This window comes from Vanellus vanellus (assembly GCF_965231255.1).
Source record: "Vanellus vanellus genome assembly, chromosome: 7".
Classification (NCBI taxonomy): Eukaryota; Metazoa; Chordata; class Aves; order Charadriiformes; family Charadriidae; genus Vanellus; species Vanellus vanellus.
The window spans coordinates 37,574,523-37,591,895 of record NC_138912.1 but is presented as its reverse complement, the minus strand read 5'-3'; the positions used below and the strand labels follow the sequence as shown (position 1 = coordinate 37,591,895).

General features: G+C 52.6%; 1 protein-coding gene across 1 annotated transcript in view; it reads left to right on the top strand.

Moving 5' to 3' along the window:
* UNC5B (unc-5 netrin receptor B) overlaps nucleotides 1-17,373 on the top strand; it is a 56,004-nt gene that overhangs the window by 28,908 nt on the left and 9,723 nt on the right. The window contains exons 2-4 of the mRNA XM_082486730.1: nucleotides 10,803-11,024; nucleotides 14,873-15,016; nucleotides 16,710-16,813. Coding sequence (XP_082342856.1) covers nucleotides 10,803-11,024; nucleotides 14,873-15,016; nucleotides 16,710-16,813 — 470 coding nt within the window. The remainder of the gene's footprint in view (nucleotides 1-10,802; nucleotides 11,025-14,872; nucleotides 15,017-16,709; nucleotides 16,814-17,373) is intronic.

Genomic DNA, 17,373 nt, shown 5'->3' with positions numbered 1-17,373 from the left:
GGATGCCATGGGAAAGCCAAGCTCTGGTCTGGGGTACCCGCTCTCCTGCCCGCCCCTGGCTTGCGGAGATTAAAGTATCGCGGGGGCAAAGGGATGGGGAAGCCTTGTCCTCTAACCTAGTCTCACTGATTATTTGGGTTTTTTTTGTTTTTTTTTTTTTTTATTATTCTTTAATAGGGATATTGCTGAAAGAGGAGGGAGAGAGAAAAGCCTTAATATTTGATATTCAGCATTGGAAGGGATTATTTCTTTTTTTTTTTTTTTTTTTTCCCTCCTTAAATCTTTTTCTATCCCTGTTCTCCCCCCAAACCTTTTTTTTTTTTTTTCCCCCTCCTTAAATCTTTTTCTATCCCTTTTCTCTCCCCCCCCCCCCCCCCCTTTTCTTTTTTCCTCTTCTGTTTTGTCCCTTACTGTCGCGGTAAAATGAAAAGGGAAGAAAAGGGCAGAGAAAGGACAATGAAAAGCAAAATATTTCCAGCCTCCACTTGTGGTGGTTGTGGGGTTGTTTTGTTGTTTTTTGGGTTTTTGTTTTTTTTTTTTTTGATCGTAGGAACAAATCTGAAAGATTAAGGGCAACTTTAAAGGCTGTTTAATAAAGGGGCCTCAATCGGCCGCTCTCGTGATATTCCTCCCCCAGTTGAATTAACGGTGAAATTGGGGCATGGAATGGACCTTTTCTTTTGTTGCGTGTGTTTTCCCGATTAAAAACCAATGCAGTGATTTAAAATGATTTTTTTTAAAAAAAAAAAAAAAAAAAAAAAGAGAGTGCAGCGTCACACTGACCACCTCCCTCTAATGGATTTGAACCACCCCGTGGGTGGGATGGGAGATGATCCCGGCCGGTGGGTCCGGCGGCGGGAAGCTCCGCTTAGGGGTGCCGCGGGTGCCCGGGGAGCGGGTGCTGGTCCCGTCCCATTCCTGGCGAGATGAGGGAGAAGAACGGGGGGGGGGAAAGCGTCGGGGAAAGTAGGGCAGCGTCTGGCGAGGGACGTGCGGGAGATGCTGGCTGGAGGGGACAGGGAGCATCCTTCCAGCCGGCTTTGCCTTCCCGGGGCTTGCGGGAGAGAGTGGGTGAGAAAAAGACAAAACCAGTGAGGGGGGAAAAAAAAAAAAAAAAAACAAAAAGAAAGAAAAAGAAAAAAAAAAAAGGATATAAAGGCAGCTTTTCTCCTCTTTTGGATTGCTTTTTCCCTTCTTTGCAGCCCAACTTTTTGCTTTCCCTCACTGGGCTCGCGCCACCCGGCGCTTCCCCGTATCAATTCCTCCTCCTCCGGGTTTTGGCACAGGACCATCAAACCTTGTGAGACACTTCTTAGGAGGGCACGGCCGGGTTGTCCCCCCCCTCGATTGTTGGGGGTGTCTGGATGCTCAGGGGGGTGAAACCCGCTCCCCTCTGGCTCCATCCAAGGGAGGGATGCTTGGAGCTGGGATGCCGGCTGGGCTGCAGAGCATCCTCGTCTTCCCAAGGAGCGCCGGATGGGTCGCGGCCCCACGTGCTGCCAGTTTGAAAATCGCTTTTCGTGCCCGAAACTAAGGCGGTCACCTCCGGATTTGCATGTTGAGGAGGAGGGGAAGAAAAGAAAAAAAAAAAAAAAAACCCAAAACCCCAAAACCAAGCACAAACCCCAACCAAACTCATCGCAAAACAGCCGCCTGGAAATGGCGCTCTCAAGGGGAATGCTGGGGGAATTTACATTTTTAAATATGTATGTAATTTGGGCGAAGGGGAAATCGCTTTCTGTCTGCGAAACTGGCAACTTACTTTCTCACGGAGTTCGCATTTTAAAACAGCGTTGCTCATTTGAACAGGAGATCCTTTTTTTTTTTTTTTTTAATTTTTTTTTTTATTATTATTTTTATTTTTTTTTCCAGGGAGAGATTGCATCTTGCGCTTGATTTACTGCGGTTTGAATGATAATTAATAATTCCTTGGACTTTCTGGCGTTAACCAGGGCATCAAGTCCCTGTTTGTTCCTTGTTTTCTTTTCCCTTCCCTCTTTTCTTGTCGAAATTATTATTCTTTTCACAACAGAAACACAGTACACGCCGTACATGTGAATAAACAGCATATTACCGCATTATCCGCTGCTGGCTTTTTTCTTTTATGAGCCAAAGCAAATAAATAAAAGTTCATATAATTATTATATCCATTAAAAATAACGCCGTAGCTCAGTAAACAGAACAAACTACACAAGAGCGCTACGACAATGGAATTAAAATAGCACAAAGAAAAGTGTCTGTGCCCATAACAAGAACTAGCGCGAGATGAAATTTGGAGATAGTTTTCAAACATAACTGCTTTCCCTGAAGGAAATGTATGAAACAGCACAAAAGAAGCGAGCACAATAGAGTGTAACGGGGATTTGCTACATAATTCCTGCTCCCTTTTTTTTTCTTTTTCTCTTTTTTTTTTCTTTCTCTCTTTTTTTTTCTTTTTCTCTTTTTTTCTTTTTCTCTTTTTTTCTTTTTCCTCTTTTTTTTCTTTTTCTCTTTTTTTCTTTTTCTCTTTTTTCTTTTTCTCTTTTTTTCTTTTTCTCTTTTTTTCTTTTTCTCTTTTTTCTTTTTCTCTTTTTTTTCTTTTTCTCTTTTTTCTTTTTCTCTTTTTTTTCTTTTTCTCTTTTTTTTCTTTTTCTCTTTTTTTTCTTTTTCTCTTTTTTTTCTTTTTCTCTTTTTTTTTCTTTTTCTCTTTTTTTTTCTTTTTCTCTTTTTTTTTTTTCTTTTTTTTTTAATTCATTCTCCTTTCCGTGGGTATTTACGGGGATTCGCGAGGCTCACAGCTCCGCTCCGTTAAAACCAGAAATAAGGAACAATTTACTCCCAATCTGCCAGCGCGCCCGTCTTATAAATCTATATAATGAAAAATGAAGAGGTTCGTACCATAAGGGATCTCAGCTGTTTACACTTCTCGGGAGGTTTCGCCTTTGATTATCATAATCATAAAGATAAACAAAAGAGTAGCGACTCCGTAAATACTCCAGCGTAAATGCATAATCAACGAGATAAATCTCTCCTCCTCCCAACTCCCAGCAAGGGAAGTTGCTGGCAGCGCTTGGGCTTCTTTGCTCGGGGTTTGGGTCCGGACCCTCTTAGCCGCCGTGGCCTGCAGGGATGCTCTAGTGGGATGCAGGGATGCTCTAGGAGGGATGCCCCGTGCGAGGGTACCCAGCTTTTATTATTTCCTCTTGGGCTGCTTTGCAGAAGCCTGACCTGAGGATTTAGCGGAAGGCGTGATTTTTATTTTTATTTTTATTTTTATTTTTATTTTTATTTTTATTTTTATTTTTATTTTTATTTTTATTTTTATTTTTATTTTTATTTTTATTTTTATTTTTATTTTATTTTTATTTTTATTTTTTTGGGGGGGAGGGGGTCAGGTGAAGTGTTTTTTGATGGATAAGGTCGTCGCCTGCAAAACCGCCCTTGCTGCTGCCCGCCGCCTTCTTCCCACCGTTTTCTCAGCCCAAACTTTGCTTTCTTGGGTTTTTTTTTTCCCCCCACCCCCTCCTCCCCATCCAGTCCCAGTTAATAAAGGTGCGCAGCGAGGGAGGCCGGGCTGCAGGCTCTTCATTTGGCTGGCAGAGGAATCCGCTTATTTAATTTATTTATTTATTTATTTATTTATTTATTTATTTATTTTCCAAGGGTGTAATTAGGGCCGGCTGAGCGCAACCCCTCATTACCCGCGCTGGGGAGGAATGCTCTCTTAATTATAATGTTTGCTCGCCGCCGGGCGGGAGGGGTTCTGCTAACCCCGTGGGGGATGCTGCTGTGAAATGTTGTCCTCGTGTCTTGTCTGTCCCTGGGGTCTGTCCCCTCTGCCAGGCTGGGGGGGCTCCAGGGGGAGATGAAGGGGATGGGGCTGGATTGACCCTGGAGGTGATGGGGTGGAGGGGACGGGGCTGGGGATGATGCTAAGTTTGGCCGGGAGGGATGCGAAGGGACCGTAAAACTCTCGGGGCGGGGGGGGGGGGGGGGAAGGGGAAGGGCAATCGATGGAGGAAAACGAGCGGGTTTGTCAGGTAGAGATGCTTCGGGGGAAGAGGTTAAGTGGTTCTATCCAAATGTAGTTATTAATAAAAGATTGGTGAGAATGGAGCGGCAGAGAGGGGGACAAAGGGCTCTGCAGCCCGCAGGGGACATCGTGTCGCTCTGTCTGTAGGTCCTGCTGCTCCGTACGAGGGGTGGGTTCCCCCAAATTCACCCCGTGGCAACCAGGCTTGCAGGTGCTTCCCCTGGCTGATGGGAGTGGGGAGGGATGGGCTCCACTTTTTTTGGGGGGGGGGTGACAAGAGAAGGACACCCTATAAAAGCCTGACCCCGAGGTGGAGCAACACCTTCTGCAGACCTTCTGCAACACCTTCTGCAGAGGGTCGAACACGGCGACACGCTGAGCACTGTGTTTTTGTGGTCACGCCTCTGCTGGGTTACCATTGCACGTGCAACGGGGGGGTGTCAGACGCCACGGGGATGGGCACGGCCGGACATCCCCGTGGCTTTTTTGACCTCGAAATCCCAACCTTGCTGCAGGCTGGAGGTGAGATGCCCATGTTTCTCCTTGCTAGCCCTGAAGCTCCACGCTCAGTTTTTGGTGGCCGGCGGCCGTGCCTGTGGGCAGCTCCGGGTCCATCCCACCCCATCCCTTGTCTCGTCCTCCCGCAGAGGGAGAGGTTAATGAGCACGGCGCTGAGTTAACGAGGCCGGGGGGGTTACATCAGCAAGCCGCAAGCAAGGGCTGGGAGGTGAGGGAAGCCCTCGGGATGGCGGCGCTGAGGGCCGGTGACATCCCCTGCATCTCGCTTCCGTCAGCGCTTCCCCGCTCACGTCTCAACCCGCTTTTAACAAATCGAAGGCACGAGTTTGGTTTTTTTATTATTTTTTATTTTTTTATTGGGGCATCAGATGCATCCCTGGAGAAAAAGGGGGTTTGGGCTATGGCTTTGCAGGATGCTGCTCTGCCTCCTGGTGACTTTGCCTTTGGAGACGCTGTGAGCCGCTGGTACCTCCTCGGTGATGGGGCTTCGTCTTGGGAGACCGCAGCGGTGTGCGGGAGGCTGAATTCGTGCCGAGGAGGGGATGCTTTGGGGAAGAGAGGATGATGCTTTGGGGAGAGAGGATGCTCAGAGTGTTTCTAGGGGGAAAAACTCGGCTATGTTTTACTGCCAGACCTGAAATTATCCCAGGAGGGCACTCCGCCTTGGGAACAAGGCAGGGCTGGACCGGTGATGCCGGCTCTCCCTGAGCTCTGGGATGGGCTGAAATGTGGTGGGATGAGGACTGCATCCCCTAATGATGATGCTCGCTCGGGTGGGGATGCCTCCGTGTCCCGCCGGGGCTTGCAGCGGGGATGTCCTCGGTCCACCGGGCATCCTGGCGTGGGAGTGAGCCGTGCCGTGCCTCTGGCACCGCAATTTGCTGGAGCTTAAGTGGCAACGGCACTAATCCCTAAATGAGTCTGGTCATACATCTCTCTTGGAGGCAAGGGGAGGGATTTGGGGTGGGGGGAGAGCCCTGCTCCAAGCCTTTTAGTCACCTCCTTGAGCTAAGCCGGTGGCTGGAGCATCCCCACCAGAGCCGGAGCCGTCCTCCTCCGTGCCAGGGGGGGTTGGGAAGGCAGGCGGCTCTCCTCCTCCCGTGCTGGAGATAAGCTGTCATATATATATATATATATATATATATATTTTTTTTTTTTTTTTTTTTCATTTCTACAGGAGGATTTCTCCCCGCCCGGCAGGCGGGAATGGGTTTAACCCATTACCTCTCAGGCCTTCGCAGGAAATAACGCTTGCCCCGAAATAAACGTGGGGTGGGGGGAGATGGAGGCAGAAAGGGTTAAAGCGCCCACCGCCACTGAGATTTCGCCGGAGAAACCCAGGCATCCCAGCGTAATCCTTACGTGACGTTCCTGCCTGCCCCGTGGGTCGGGGAGGGATGCGCGGCGATGGGTGATGGGCACCGGGCTTCGCCACTGCTAATGCTCCTGTAATCCCCCAAATATTTGGAGGGATAACAATTGCTGAAGAGGGGATCTTAACGCTTTCCTGCGGAGGTTGGCTCGGCCGTTGCTGCAAAGGGGGAGCTGCTTTCTGGGCTCCTCATCTCTTGTGCCGTGCGTTTTGGGGTGATGGGAGTGCGTGGGGGGGGTGGGGTTGATGCTCGACCCTGGCTCTGGTGGTGCTCCCGGTGTAGACTGGTGGTGCTGGTGGGTTGGGGTCGTCGCTCTTCAGCCAAGTTGCCGACGCCAGCTGTGAACATCTGCAAGTCACCACCCCCCACCCCCCCTCTTTCCCTGGGGAACAGATGCTGCGGATAATCCAGCTCAACCCCGGCAGATTAAAACGTGTGATGAAGGATGAGGGAGAGGAGGCTGGAGAGGAAAGAAGAAGCCGGTGCCTATTCCCCTCCTCCCTTTTCCCCCTCCCTGCCCATATTGTGCTCGGCCTTGGGGTGGGTTTGGTCCCCCCTCCTTACCTCTCCTCCCCCAAATACCGATTCCGCGGTGAAGTCAGCGCTCCGGCAGCCCGTCCCCGTGGCACGTCGCACGGCGGCACCCGGCGGCGGCGGCGGCGTACCCCCGAGTAGCGTGAGACTGTGGGATGCTGACAGCCTGGGACTTCCTAAAAAAAAAAAAAAACCACCCAAAAAAACACCCAAAAAGGGAGCTGGGAAGCAGGCACCCACCTCCAGCGGGAAGGAGGGAAGCCGGCAGATGGGAACCCCCTGTAGACGTCTGCCAGGGAGATGATGATTGCAGTCAGCGTAGCGCGCGCGCGCTCAAATATTTATTAGTTTGTCGCTGCTGGGAGTTTTATTGCTTGTCTGATTGCGGTACTGGAAATCCCGGCTGCGCGGGGGGCTCCTTCCCTGGCTTGGCGTGCCAAAAAAACCCGCCTCTCTCGCGCGTGCCGCCCCTGCGCTCAACGGGCCAAGTTGTCGCCTCGGGGTGGGATCGGAGCAGCGAAGCAGAAGTGGTCCCTCGCGCACTTCCGTGGGGCAAAGCATCCCTATCCCTTCCCAAGGGTGATGCTCCCGCTGACTAAGCGTTCACCGGTGTTAAAGCCCATCTGAGCATCCCAGTGCGTACCCCCAAGCTGAGGTTGCCTGCTCCTTGCAAGGTTCCTTATATGTTACATATATATCATGCAACCGTAATATTATAATAATAATAATAATGATGATATTACGCAAGACCATTTCAGGGGAAGGTCGTCCTCGCAGAGGATGCCCTCTCCTGCCTTTACAGGGCCATTTATGAATGTCCTTATTGCCCAGGAGCGGACCAAAGCCATCCCCAACCTCTCCATCCTCTGTTCGGTTCATCCCGGGGCCGGGACGGACCACACGGAGGTGATGGCGTTGCACCGCTGGGAAGATTTTTTTTTTTTTTTTTCTTTTTTGGGGTGCGTGTTTTGTAGTCAGAGCAGCCGGGAGCAGCGGTCGTTGGTCCTGGTGGCACGAGCAGACATGCTTTCCCCTCTCCGGCAGCGTAGGGCTGGGTTCTGCACGGAGGAACCAGCTTCTCCTTTGCTCCGCTCCCGTCCGTGAGCCTGGGGGAAGCCGTGGGGTTGGGGCTCTGCGGTACGGCCCCAGTTATGAGTCTGCTGCAAAAAAAAAAAAACAACACCCCAAACCCAAAAAAACCCGTCATCTCTTTCCTCGTCTCCTGTCAAAGCTGCTTTTTTTTTTGGCTCCAGATCTCTCTTGGCCAGAAACAAACGATCTCTCAGCTGTTGTGAGTTTGCGGGATTTAAACTTTCCCAGCAGCCAGGATGCTCCTGGCTTTAAAGATTTGGGGTTTTTTTTTTTGGGGGGGGGGGGGGGGGGGTCAAACCTTAAACCGAGCAGGTTTTTACAGCCACCGATGCTAAATCTGGCCTGGGGAGATCGTCCCCTTGCACCACCCTTGTCCCCAAACCCACCGTGCTCCCTTTAGAGAAGAAACCTGGAGGGTTGAGCTTGATTTGGGCAGTGTGGATTCGGGCAGACCCCGGCTCGGGGCAGGTGGGCTGGATGGGCCCCATGGATGGTGGGGGGCGGTGGATTTTGCAGCCCCGAACCCTGTGCTGGGGGGACCGCGGTGGCTCCCACTGCAGCCCAGAGCATCACCCGTCCCTCTGCAGATGATCAGGGGTGAGTCACAAATCTGGGATTTTCATCCCTGTCCGGCCGTGACTCATCCCCTCCCAACTCCCACATCCTCTAAAGTCTCCTTGAGCATCACCAAAGTGGCAGTGGGGTGGGAGAAAAACGTGTCGTTGGCGGTGGCTGCTGGGGGAGGACCTCTCCTTGCCCCGTTGTTTTGGGTCAGGGGACACGTGCGCTTCGGGGTGTCACCTCGCCAGAGGCAAGCCCCATAGGGGAAGGTCCTTCTGAAAATCAGCTTCTTTGAGGACGTTGGATCTTTGTGGGTCGCCCTTACGGTGCCGGGTGGGCTGCAGGACTCCTCTCCTGCATCCTTGGGCGTTAACACCCGGCTTGAGGAGAAAACTACGGAAAAAATGGGAAGAAAGAAAAGAAATAAAAGTCCAGGAGAACCTCCCTGGCCTAATTTTCGGAGGATGCTCCGCAGCACGTGCTACCCGCGCCCTGTCCCGGCCCCGAGCTGGGGTCCCACTTTGCAGGCGGCGTGCCGCAGGGATGCGGGGAGCATCGTTTCGGAGAGGTTTTTCACCCGAGCCCGTGAGTGAAGTTTTGTTGGCTGCCTCCGTTGCCAGTTGGGTTATCTCCTGCCAGCCCCCTTCGCTAAGGAATTTAGGTTTGTGGCATCGAAGTGTTGGGTTGGTTTTTTTTTAAAAAAAAACAAACAAAACCAACAAAAAAAAAAAAAACCAAAACAAAACCAACCAATGAAACAACAACGCAGTGGATGCAAAATTGAATAGTAAATTAAAAAAAGGGGGGAAAAAAATTGATATTTGGTGCTGCGGTAGAGGTAAGAGGCTGCTCAGCAGGACCCTGATGGGGGGCCTGAGGAGAAGTGTGGGACAGTGTCCCGGTGGGATCTCGCACCTCCGCACCACCCCCGTGTCCCCCTGCCCGGGAAAATGACAGGTCTGCAAATGAGAAGGAAATGGCCGGTGGTGGAGAGAGGTGGGGAAGAGCCAGGCAGAGAGAGAGAGAAATTAGCCCGGAGTTTAATTCATCGTTTCCAAAAGAGCAGTTAATGGATTATGACAAATGTCCTACCGCTCTCCCTTAGTGCTGTGTTAAATGGAAATGGAAAGTCAATTTTCCTAAATGGATTTTAAACGACTGACCTCGTGTGTTGGGTGGGTTTTTTTGTTTGTTTTTTTATTTATTTATTTACTTTCTTTTCCTCCTCACTGATTTTTGCTCGGGAGGCAGCCTGGTCATCTTGTTTTCTTGCCGCATCTGATTATTTTTTATTTATTTATTTATTTATTTATTTATTATTTGGTCGTCTTCTCTTTGCATCTCGGGATTCTCCCATCCTCTCGGCGCAGCGCTGCTCCTTGCCAAGGGTGACGGCAGGGAGTGGGCTCCTTTCTTCCTCGCCAGCTCCGGAGATGTTATCGCGGGGTTGGGGATATTTACTGTTTTCCTGCGCGCTGAGTTGAGAATCACAGCTCTCGCTGGGGGAAGAGAGGAGGAGGAAAAGCTTATAACTCTTTTAGGCGTAGAGAAAAGCCTCGTGATGTGACCCGATTGCTAGCGAGACGCCCAGAAACAACAGGTTAAGCAGCAGCATCCCGGTGTGTGTATGTGGGGTTTTGGTTTGTTTTTTTTATTTTTATTTTTTCAGTCCTGCGATATTTGGGCTTGATTTTAACGGGCAAAATGGGTTGGAAACACGTTTCCTCTGCTGGATGCTGCAGATGATGCTCAGCGTCGGTCACAGCATCTTCCCAAGCCGGTGCTGGGCACGAGATGCCTTGAGGTTCCCACTCCTGAGCGATTACATCCCTGGGCGAGCACTGAGGTGCTTGTCCCTTTTCGAGACTTTCCTTGGCCTGGCCTGAGCAGATGTGACCTCTTTTTTTTTTTTTTTCCTGGTTATTTTTGCATTTAGATTGGTTTTGAGAGCAAACAAGCAGGTAGATGGAGATCACCAGGGCACTTGACCCGGTCTGGTTTCTGGGGTGGCACGGCGTGAATCCTGATCGCGTTTTTGGGTGATGTTCTCTGGAGGTGGTTGGGCTGGAAGCCATCCCTCCCCTGTGATGGGCAGATGGTCGGTCCCCGGGGGCTGCTGGTGCCCCCCAAGTCCTGTGATGCTGAGATCCAAGCGTTGGCAGGGGGGTGAGATGTCCACCAAAGGGTGGGGTGTGTGAGATTTGTGCTGGGGTCACGGTCGGTGTTCCCAGCACAAGCCGTGCCAGCGTTTTACTCGGATCATGCCCATGCGTTCCTCAGAGCTGTGGGAGGGAGGCTTGGGATAGGGGAATACCAGCCCCTCCGGAGCTTCTCTGTGTCCCCGTCACCATCTCTGGACTTGGGTTTGTTTTGCCTTTTTCCTCGTGGTGTCCTCTAGCGAGATCACCCAGGCTTTGGGGTTGGCCAGGGCTCGGGGTACGGATGGAGGGGCTGGTACCCAGGCGAAATGGGAATGCACCCCGCAGCCACAGCTCTCCAGCTCGCAAAGATTTGCTTTTCTTTTAATTTTTGGGAGAGCCGCCAGCCCTCTTCTGCGTTTCCAGCCATCCTCAGCAAGGGTTGTTGGTGACACCACCATGCGCGGGACTGTCCTGGGAAGGAGAGGGAGGGATGAAGCGGCGTAGGTAGGAGTTGCGTCCCTTCTGGGATGGGATTAAGGACACCTCCCAACCTTCTCACTCCCTTGGCAGGGCTGAAGTACAGCGACGTGCTGCCCGACTCCTTCCCCTCGGCCCCGGCGGAGACCCTCCCTCACTTTCTGCTGGAGCCGCAGGATGCCTACATCGTGAAGAACAAGCCGGTGGAGCTCGTCTGCCGCGCCAACCCCGCCACGCAGATCTACTTCAAGTGCAACGGAGAGTGGGTCAACCAGAACGACCACGTCACCAAGGAGAGCCTGGACGAGGTCACCGGTGAGCAAACCCACCCCGGCATCCCCCGCCTGCCCTTCTCCTCTCTTCTTTCCAGGTGCTTCTGCCCTTTTCTCTCTTGCACATCCACACTGGAGATGATTCTCCTCCAGGCAGACCAACGAGTCTCTTTGATTCGTTTTTATCGTTCCCAGGTGATTGTGAGCCCATGAGGTCGCTTTTGTGTGTTTTCCACCTCCTCCGTCCATGCACAGCTTGTCTCTCTTTCCGTATCATCGGCGAATTTTAGTAGAGGAGCTGCCCTTTTCCAGACCATTGATGAAGGCATGACGATGGTGTGGGTCACCGTACCCCGTAGAAGCTTGGGAAGTCAGCCCGCGTGCTTGCAACACGTAGGAGTCATTGCCGCGAGGGGTGGCAAAGGCTGGCAGCTTACTCGGGATTAGGTGCTTAATGGGTAGTGAGAACATTTGCAGGTAGGATTTGAAATGCCTTTTAATGGCAGACGAGCTCTTCCCTGCCTCGGGGGACAAACCAGCCGGAAATGGGGGGTGAGAAGGTGGTTTCGGCATCTTAGGGGGTGTCTTAATTCCATGGGACTGGGCACCGCGGAGCTGCTTGCCCCCCTGCTTTGAAACGTCCCGGCGTGAGAACAAGGCGTGGGGGTTGGGTATACATCATGTCATCGAGTAGATTTGCTTAAATTGGGATGCTTTAGCTCGGCTCCCATCTTTTCTGCTCGCCCTGTGGCCTGATCAGGAGGGGAGGGGGAACAGTTGCGTTTCCCATGGAAGACCCGTTCTCCGCACGCGAGCGTGTGGCATCCCTCGTGTCCAGAGGGCTTTAAACCAAGGCGGCCTTTTGAACTGCTGCGGCGTTGGCCCCAGAAGGCAGGCTGAGCTTAGAGGAGAGCCTTTGTCAGCCTGGAGGAGCACAAATACTTTTACAGCATCTCCTCTTGTCCCGTTTTTTTTTTTTTTTCCCCCAACATCTCCTTGGCTCTCCATCCGTGAGCCCGTCCTTGCTTGGGCGCGTCTCTGAACCTGCTCTGCCAAGGGAAGATCGTTTCTTTTCCCCGTGGCTTTTTGAGCCTTTCCTAAAGCTGCTTCATGTGTTCCTTGTTTTTTTTTTTTTTTCCTTCCTGAGGATCTCTTTGTTGAAGGATGGTCAAAAATGCCCGGGAATGCTGTTCTCCGCAGGCTGTTGGGAGCACCGTTCCTCTTTTTCGAGGTGCATCTCCAACCTCCCAGCTCTCACAGAGGCCAGATTTGAAACCCTCACTGCCGTAGGGCAAAATCAGTGCCGATTAGTGACCCAGGGGTTATTAATTTATTTATAACGTTGTGGCCGCGCCGGATTGAGCCAAAGCTTCGCCTGCCCAGCGTGTGGCAGCGGCGGATGCTTAGGGGAAGAGCGGTCCATCGGGACAAGGATGGAGCGATGGGTCCCGCTCTGTTACCCTCCAGCCCACGATTAGGGACTCCCTGATCTGATGGCGGTACGTTAGCAGTGTGGTCCAGCCCCGGATGGATTTCCCCGTTGTTCATAGAATGGTTTAGGTTGGAAGGGACCTTGAAGATCATCAAGTTCCAACCCCTCTGCCATAGGCAAGGGCGCCTTCCCTTAATTTATCTAAATGCTGTGAGGACTCATTTCGCCTCCGGATCATCCCAGCATCCCGTAGCGGGGAGTTTCACGGCTTAGCGATGTGCAGCGTGGGAAAAGCGCTGTATTTCTGGCCCCACCGCTTGATCCACCTCTTGGGTGAATACTCCTTATCGAATAACCTGCCTCCTGCAGCGCTTGGGCAAAAAAGGCTGGAGAAAACAGAGCGGAAAGGCAGAGGAAAGTCCGTGCAGCGTGAGCTTAGCCTGGTTTGGGGGGGTGGGGGGGGTTTGCAGATGCAGAACGCGTGCCAGCGATTTGGGGCGCGCACCGCCTTCGCCTGGGCTTCAAAAGATGGTATTGCTGCTACGGGTGAACAAACCCGACGATGCCTTCCGGATGGAGGTGATACCATGCGTGTAAAACTCCGTCGGCGTGGGCACGTCTGCCCAAGGAAAAGGGAGGTGGAAATCAAAGGGTTTGCTGTGCTTAAAGGAAAAAAAAAAAAAAAAATCTGCCTGCCATTCGTAGGGAAACTGCCGCAAAGGGCACGGGGGGGAGAGGTGGCCACAAGAGATGGGTTAACGGGGTTAGGCGTTGGCGCCTTTTTTAAGTGTCCTCGGTTAAAAGCTTGAAAGAAGGGACCTTTTTTTTTTTTTTAAAAAAAAAAAAAAAAAAAGGAAAGAAAAACAACTTTTAAGATGACATGTCTTGAATGAGCCGAGCTCGGTAATGCTCTGACTGCGTCTGATCCAAAAACATTTCATGCAGAAGAAAGCAAAAATAGGCCAAGTCAGAGAGGATAATTCCGCCAGACGAGAAGGGACGGTCGGTAAGAGCGGCTGTGTTTGGCTGCTTCTAAGATATTTAAATAGTCACTCTTGTGAACCAGAAGCTCAGTCTATGGTTTTGGGTAGCCTTTGCTTTCCGGGTTCCGGAGACAGCAGGATGTTCCTTCCCCACCTTTCCAGGGCTGCTCGACCCACCCCACCGGGGTTGTTGGTTGTTTTTTGGCTGGTTTTTTTTTTTTTTTGTCCCACCCCATCCTTAATAGCGGCAAAATAAATTGTATTTCCTTGGGTCGCGTTTGGCAGCTATTCCACAGGAAGGTGGCGGAGGGACGGTAATTGCTCCTCGCAGCACTGAGAGCAAGCGAACAAAATTACAGCTGGAGCGCACGCGGCGCTCTATCGCCGTGAACTTGAGGCCTTTTTATAAATAGGAGCTGCAAAAAAAAAAAAAAAAAAAAAAAAAAATAGAAAAAAGGCAAGTATTGCTGAAAATAAGGAAAAGTAAGCCCCGAGTCGCTCTCGCCCTCAGCGACGGCGAACACCGCGAGGGGTTGATGCTTCAGCATCCTGCGGTCCAGGGGACCCTGTCCTGGACGCGGCGGTGCCACCTTTGTCACCGCGTCCCTGCCACGGCCAGGGTGCCCTAGCAGACTTCGCAGGGGGGTGTTGGAGGGGTTGATGGAGGCGCGTAACCCTTTCTGGGGTCACTGGGCGTGAAATGCCATCATCCTTGGCTGATTTCCTGAAGGTCTTTTATTTGTCATCTTGTATTGGTATTTAAATGGCGGGTGACAGAGATGATTTCTCCCCCGAAGCAAAGCCTTAGAGGCATTGGGGAAGGACTTTTTACAAGGGCACGTAGTGATAGGATGAGGAAGAACGGCTTTAAACTGGGATAGGGCAGGTTTAGATTAAACATTCGGAAGAAATTTTTCCCTGTGAGGGTGGTGAGGCACTGGCGCAGGTTGCCCAGAGAAGCTGTGGCTGCCTCATCCCTGGAGGTGTTCAAGGCCGGGTTGGATGTGGTCTTGGGCAGCCTGGGCTGGTGGGAGGTGTCCCCTGGGGCAGGGCGGTTGGAACTGGATGATCTTCAAGGTCCCTTCCAACCTAAACCATTCTATGATTCTATGATCTTTCAAACCCGGCGGGTGGGAAGGGGTCTAGGCAGGGACGGGAATGTCAGTGGAGGAGGGTGACGCCTCTAGAAATGGTCAAGAGGTCCTGGTACTGCCCAGCCAGACTGGGCGGGGGGGAAAAGAGACAAGACTCCTCCGCATGAACCATTGCCTTGGCTTCAGCTCCACGTCAACCCTCTGGAGGGAACAGTCTCTGATTTGCAGAGGTTGCTGAACCTAGATGCCTCAGAGATGCCTTCAGCCCCGCTGCCTCTATCCTCAAGCTTTGTGCACCCACCAGCCTTCTTGGGTGCTGCCTCAGTTTCCTTCCTTCTGGGTGCTCCTGCCGGGCTGATGCCGTCCCTCTCTCCCTTTCCAGGGATGCTGGTGCGGGAGGTGCAGATCGAGGTCTCCCGGCAGCAGGTGGAGGAGCTCTTCGGCTTAGAAGACTACTGGTGCCAGTGCGTGGCCTGGAGCTCCGCTGGCACCACGAAGAGCCGCAGGGCGTACGTCCGCATAGCCTGTAAGTGTCCGGCGCGCGTGGTGCTTGCCCAAATGCCGCCCCTCCGGCAGCGCTCCCTTGCCGCTGCCGGCGCTGCCTCGGTCCTTATTTCGTTTAAGTGAACGCCTCTCCCACCTTCTTTTCCACTTCGGGGGCCCTAAAAGGTTCCCAGAGGGTACGACCCACCGATTTCGAAGTAGTTTGCAAAGCCTGAGGCGTGACCCTGCATCCCAGGCTGGAAAAGGCAGTGGTTTTTCAAGCCAGGCGTGTGCCGCTTCTGGCAACCACGCCGGCTGAAATAGTGGCCAAGGCTGTTCGTTCCCGGCACCCCCGAGGCAGCGCGGGGTGCAGCCGAGTGGGGTCAGCCCTCTCCGAAAGTTGGCTCCTTGTTGAGAGCGGTGTTTTTTGATCAGCTGGAGATGCCCCCGTCCTTGCTGGATGGCCCTAGTCTTAGTTCTCCATCCCGACCGGGGCTTCGCATCTGAGCGGGGCATCGTCCCTACCTGCCGCGGCGAGAGGCTGCGGCACTACCTGGGTTAATACCGCATTGCCCGTCAGCGTGCTCAGCTCTTCCCGGCGCTTTATTATCGTTAATAACCTGATGGTTAGCACCTTGCAGGCTTTGCCTGAATCAGCGGCTCCGCGTCCCTGGAGTCCCCGCTGTCATATGTCACTTCTCTAAGCTGCCGTTTGTGGGTGTCAGCCTGATTAAGGGCGAGTTAATCAGGCTGTTACCCGGCTGAATTTGCTCTCTTAGCGAACGAGATGGCAAAGCTGTAGGAGAATGGCCAGGCTTCCCCGGCCGTAAACAGATTTTGCTATTAGAGGGCTAATAATCCGGCACGTTATCCAAAAAGGAGGTGGCTGGTGAATCGGCTACGCTGCTGAAGGATTTAGTCTGAACGGGGAAAATATTAGGAGGCTGCTGAGGGAGCCCGTTTGTCCAGCCCCAGCCAAGGGTTTGGTGTTTCTCGGAGCCCAGCAGATGAGATGAAGCAAGGTTTCGCTGCCTTGCAGGATGGGGAGCTGTAGCAGAGGGTTGCAGCACCATCTAGTGATGCTCCTGCTCCTTTCAAGGCTCTGGAGCGGGACCCCGCCACATCCCCCACATCCCCGGGGGGCTCTGCTGGGCTTCTCCTCTCTTCTCCTTCCCCTTCCCTTGTTGAGCGAGCCGGGCTTTTCGGCAGCGACCGTTCCCTGTTTCGGCACCGGAGTGCGATGGACTGGTTTCCAGTAAGTCTGGGGAGGTGGCTCAGCCAGGACCGACTGGGGCAGAGCCAAACAACAAGCCCCCGTAGCCCTGAAATTTGGGGATTGGCTTCGGTGCCGACGTGGGAGCCGAGCTGTGGAGCCAACCTCATTTTTCCCCCCTTCCAACGTGGTGGTTGATGGTTAACCACTGAAGAAACAGTGGTTAAGCAGAGGTTTAGCCCCAAAAGGAAAAGACCAGGAGCGGGGTATAAGCTCGCAAGCACGTGAAGGAGGAAAGGCATCATCCTTGAGCACCATGTGCTGTCTCAAATCCATCCTGGAAAGATGCTCCTTTGGCCCCTTCCTCCCAGAACGTGTTTTGCTCCAGCTGTGCTGTGCCAGAGGGATTTTCCTACTCGTGGGTCCCCGATGCCGAAGTGATGCTGTGTCCCCACCAAGGTTTTGCAGGTTGTCCTGTTTCCGCGATGGCCTGGTAACCTCTGGGTTTTCCTTTTCCTTCCAGACCTACGGAAGAACTTCGACCAGGAGCCGCTGGGCAAGGAAGTCCCGCTGGAGCACGAGGTCCTGCTGCAGTGCCGCCCGCCCGAGGGGGTGCCGCAGGCCGAGGTGAGCACCTCAGCAGCCTGAAGAAACGCCCGGTGAGGTGTCCCCTCTCATCCCAGGGAGAGGTGGGGCACGTCCTTGCAGGTGGCTTGCAGATGTGAGGGATGGCCTCGCACTGAGACAGTCAGCTTTCATTATTCAGCAGAATTGTTTATTTGGGGCAGTGGATCTGTTATTCTGACATCTGATAACACACCCAACCTCGGCACCTGCTCAACCCACCTCTCCCACGCTTCCTGATGTGCCCTTAACCCCTTAGAGGGAAGGTCTACCAAGAAGGTACCCAATAACTCGTCTGAAGGGGAGCAGTCACAAGTGAGAGCCAAAGGTTGGACAAGTCGATACAGATGGTTCCCTAGCACGGTAGCGGTGTTTTCCTGGCCTACAACTCCATCAGCTCCCAGGAGCTGTGCATTGGTGGTAGCCACAATGTCCCATCCTTGGCCAAAACAGCAGTAACGTGCCCCGGTCAGGCCTGGTTTGGTCCAGCTTTTGAGAAGAAATAGATACAGTCAGAGGCAAGGTTGGCCAGTCAACGTTTGTGGTGCTGAGGACGTTGGTTT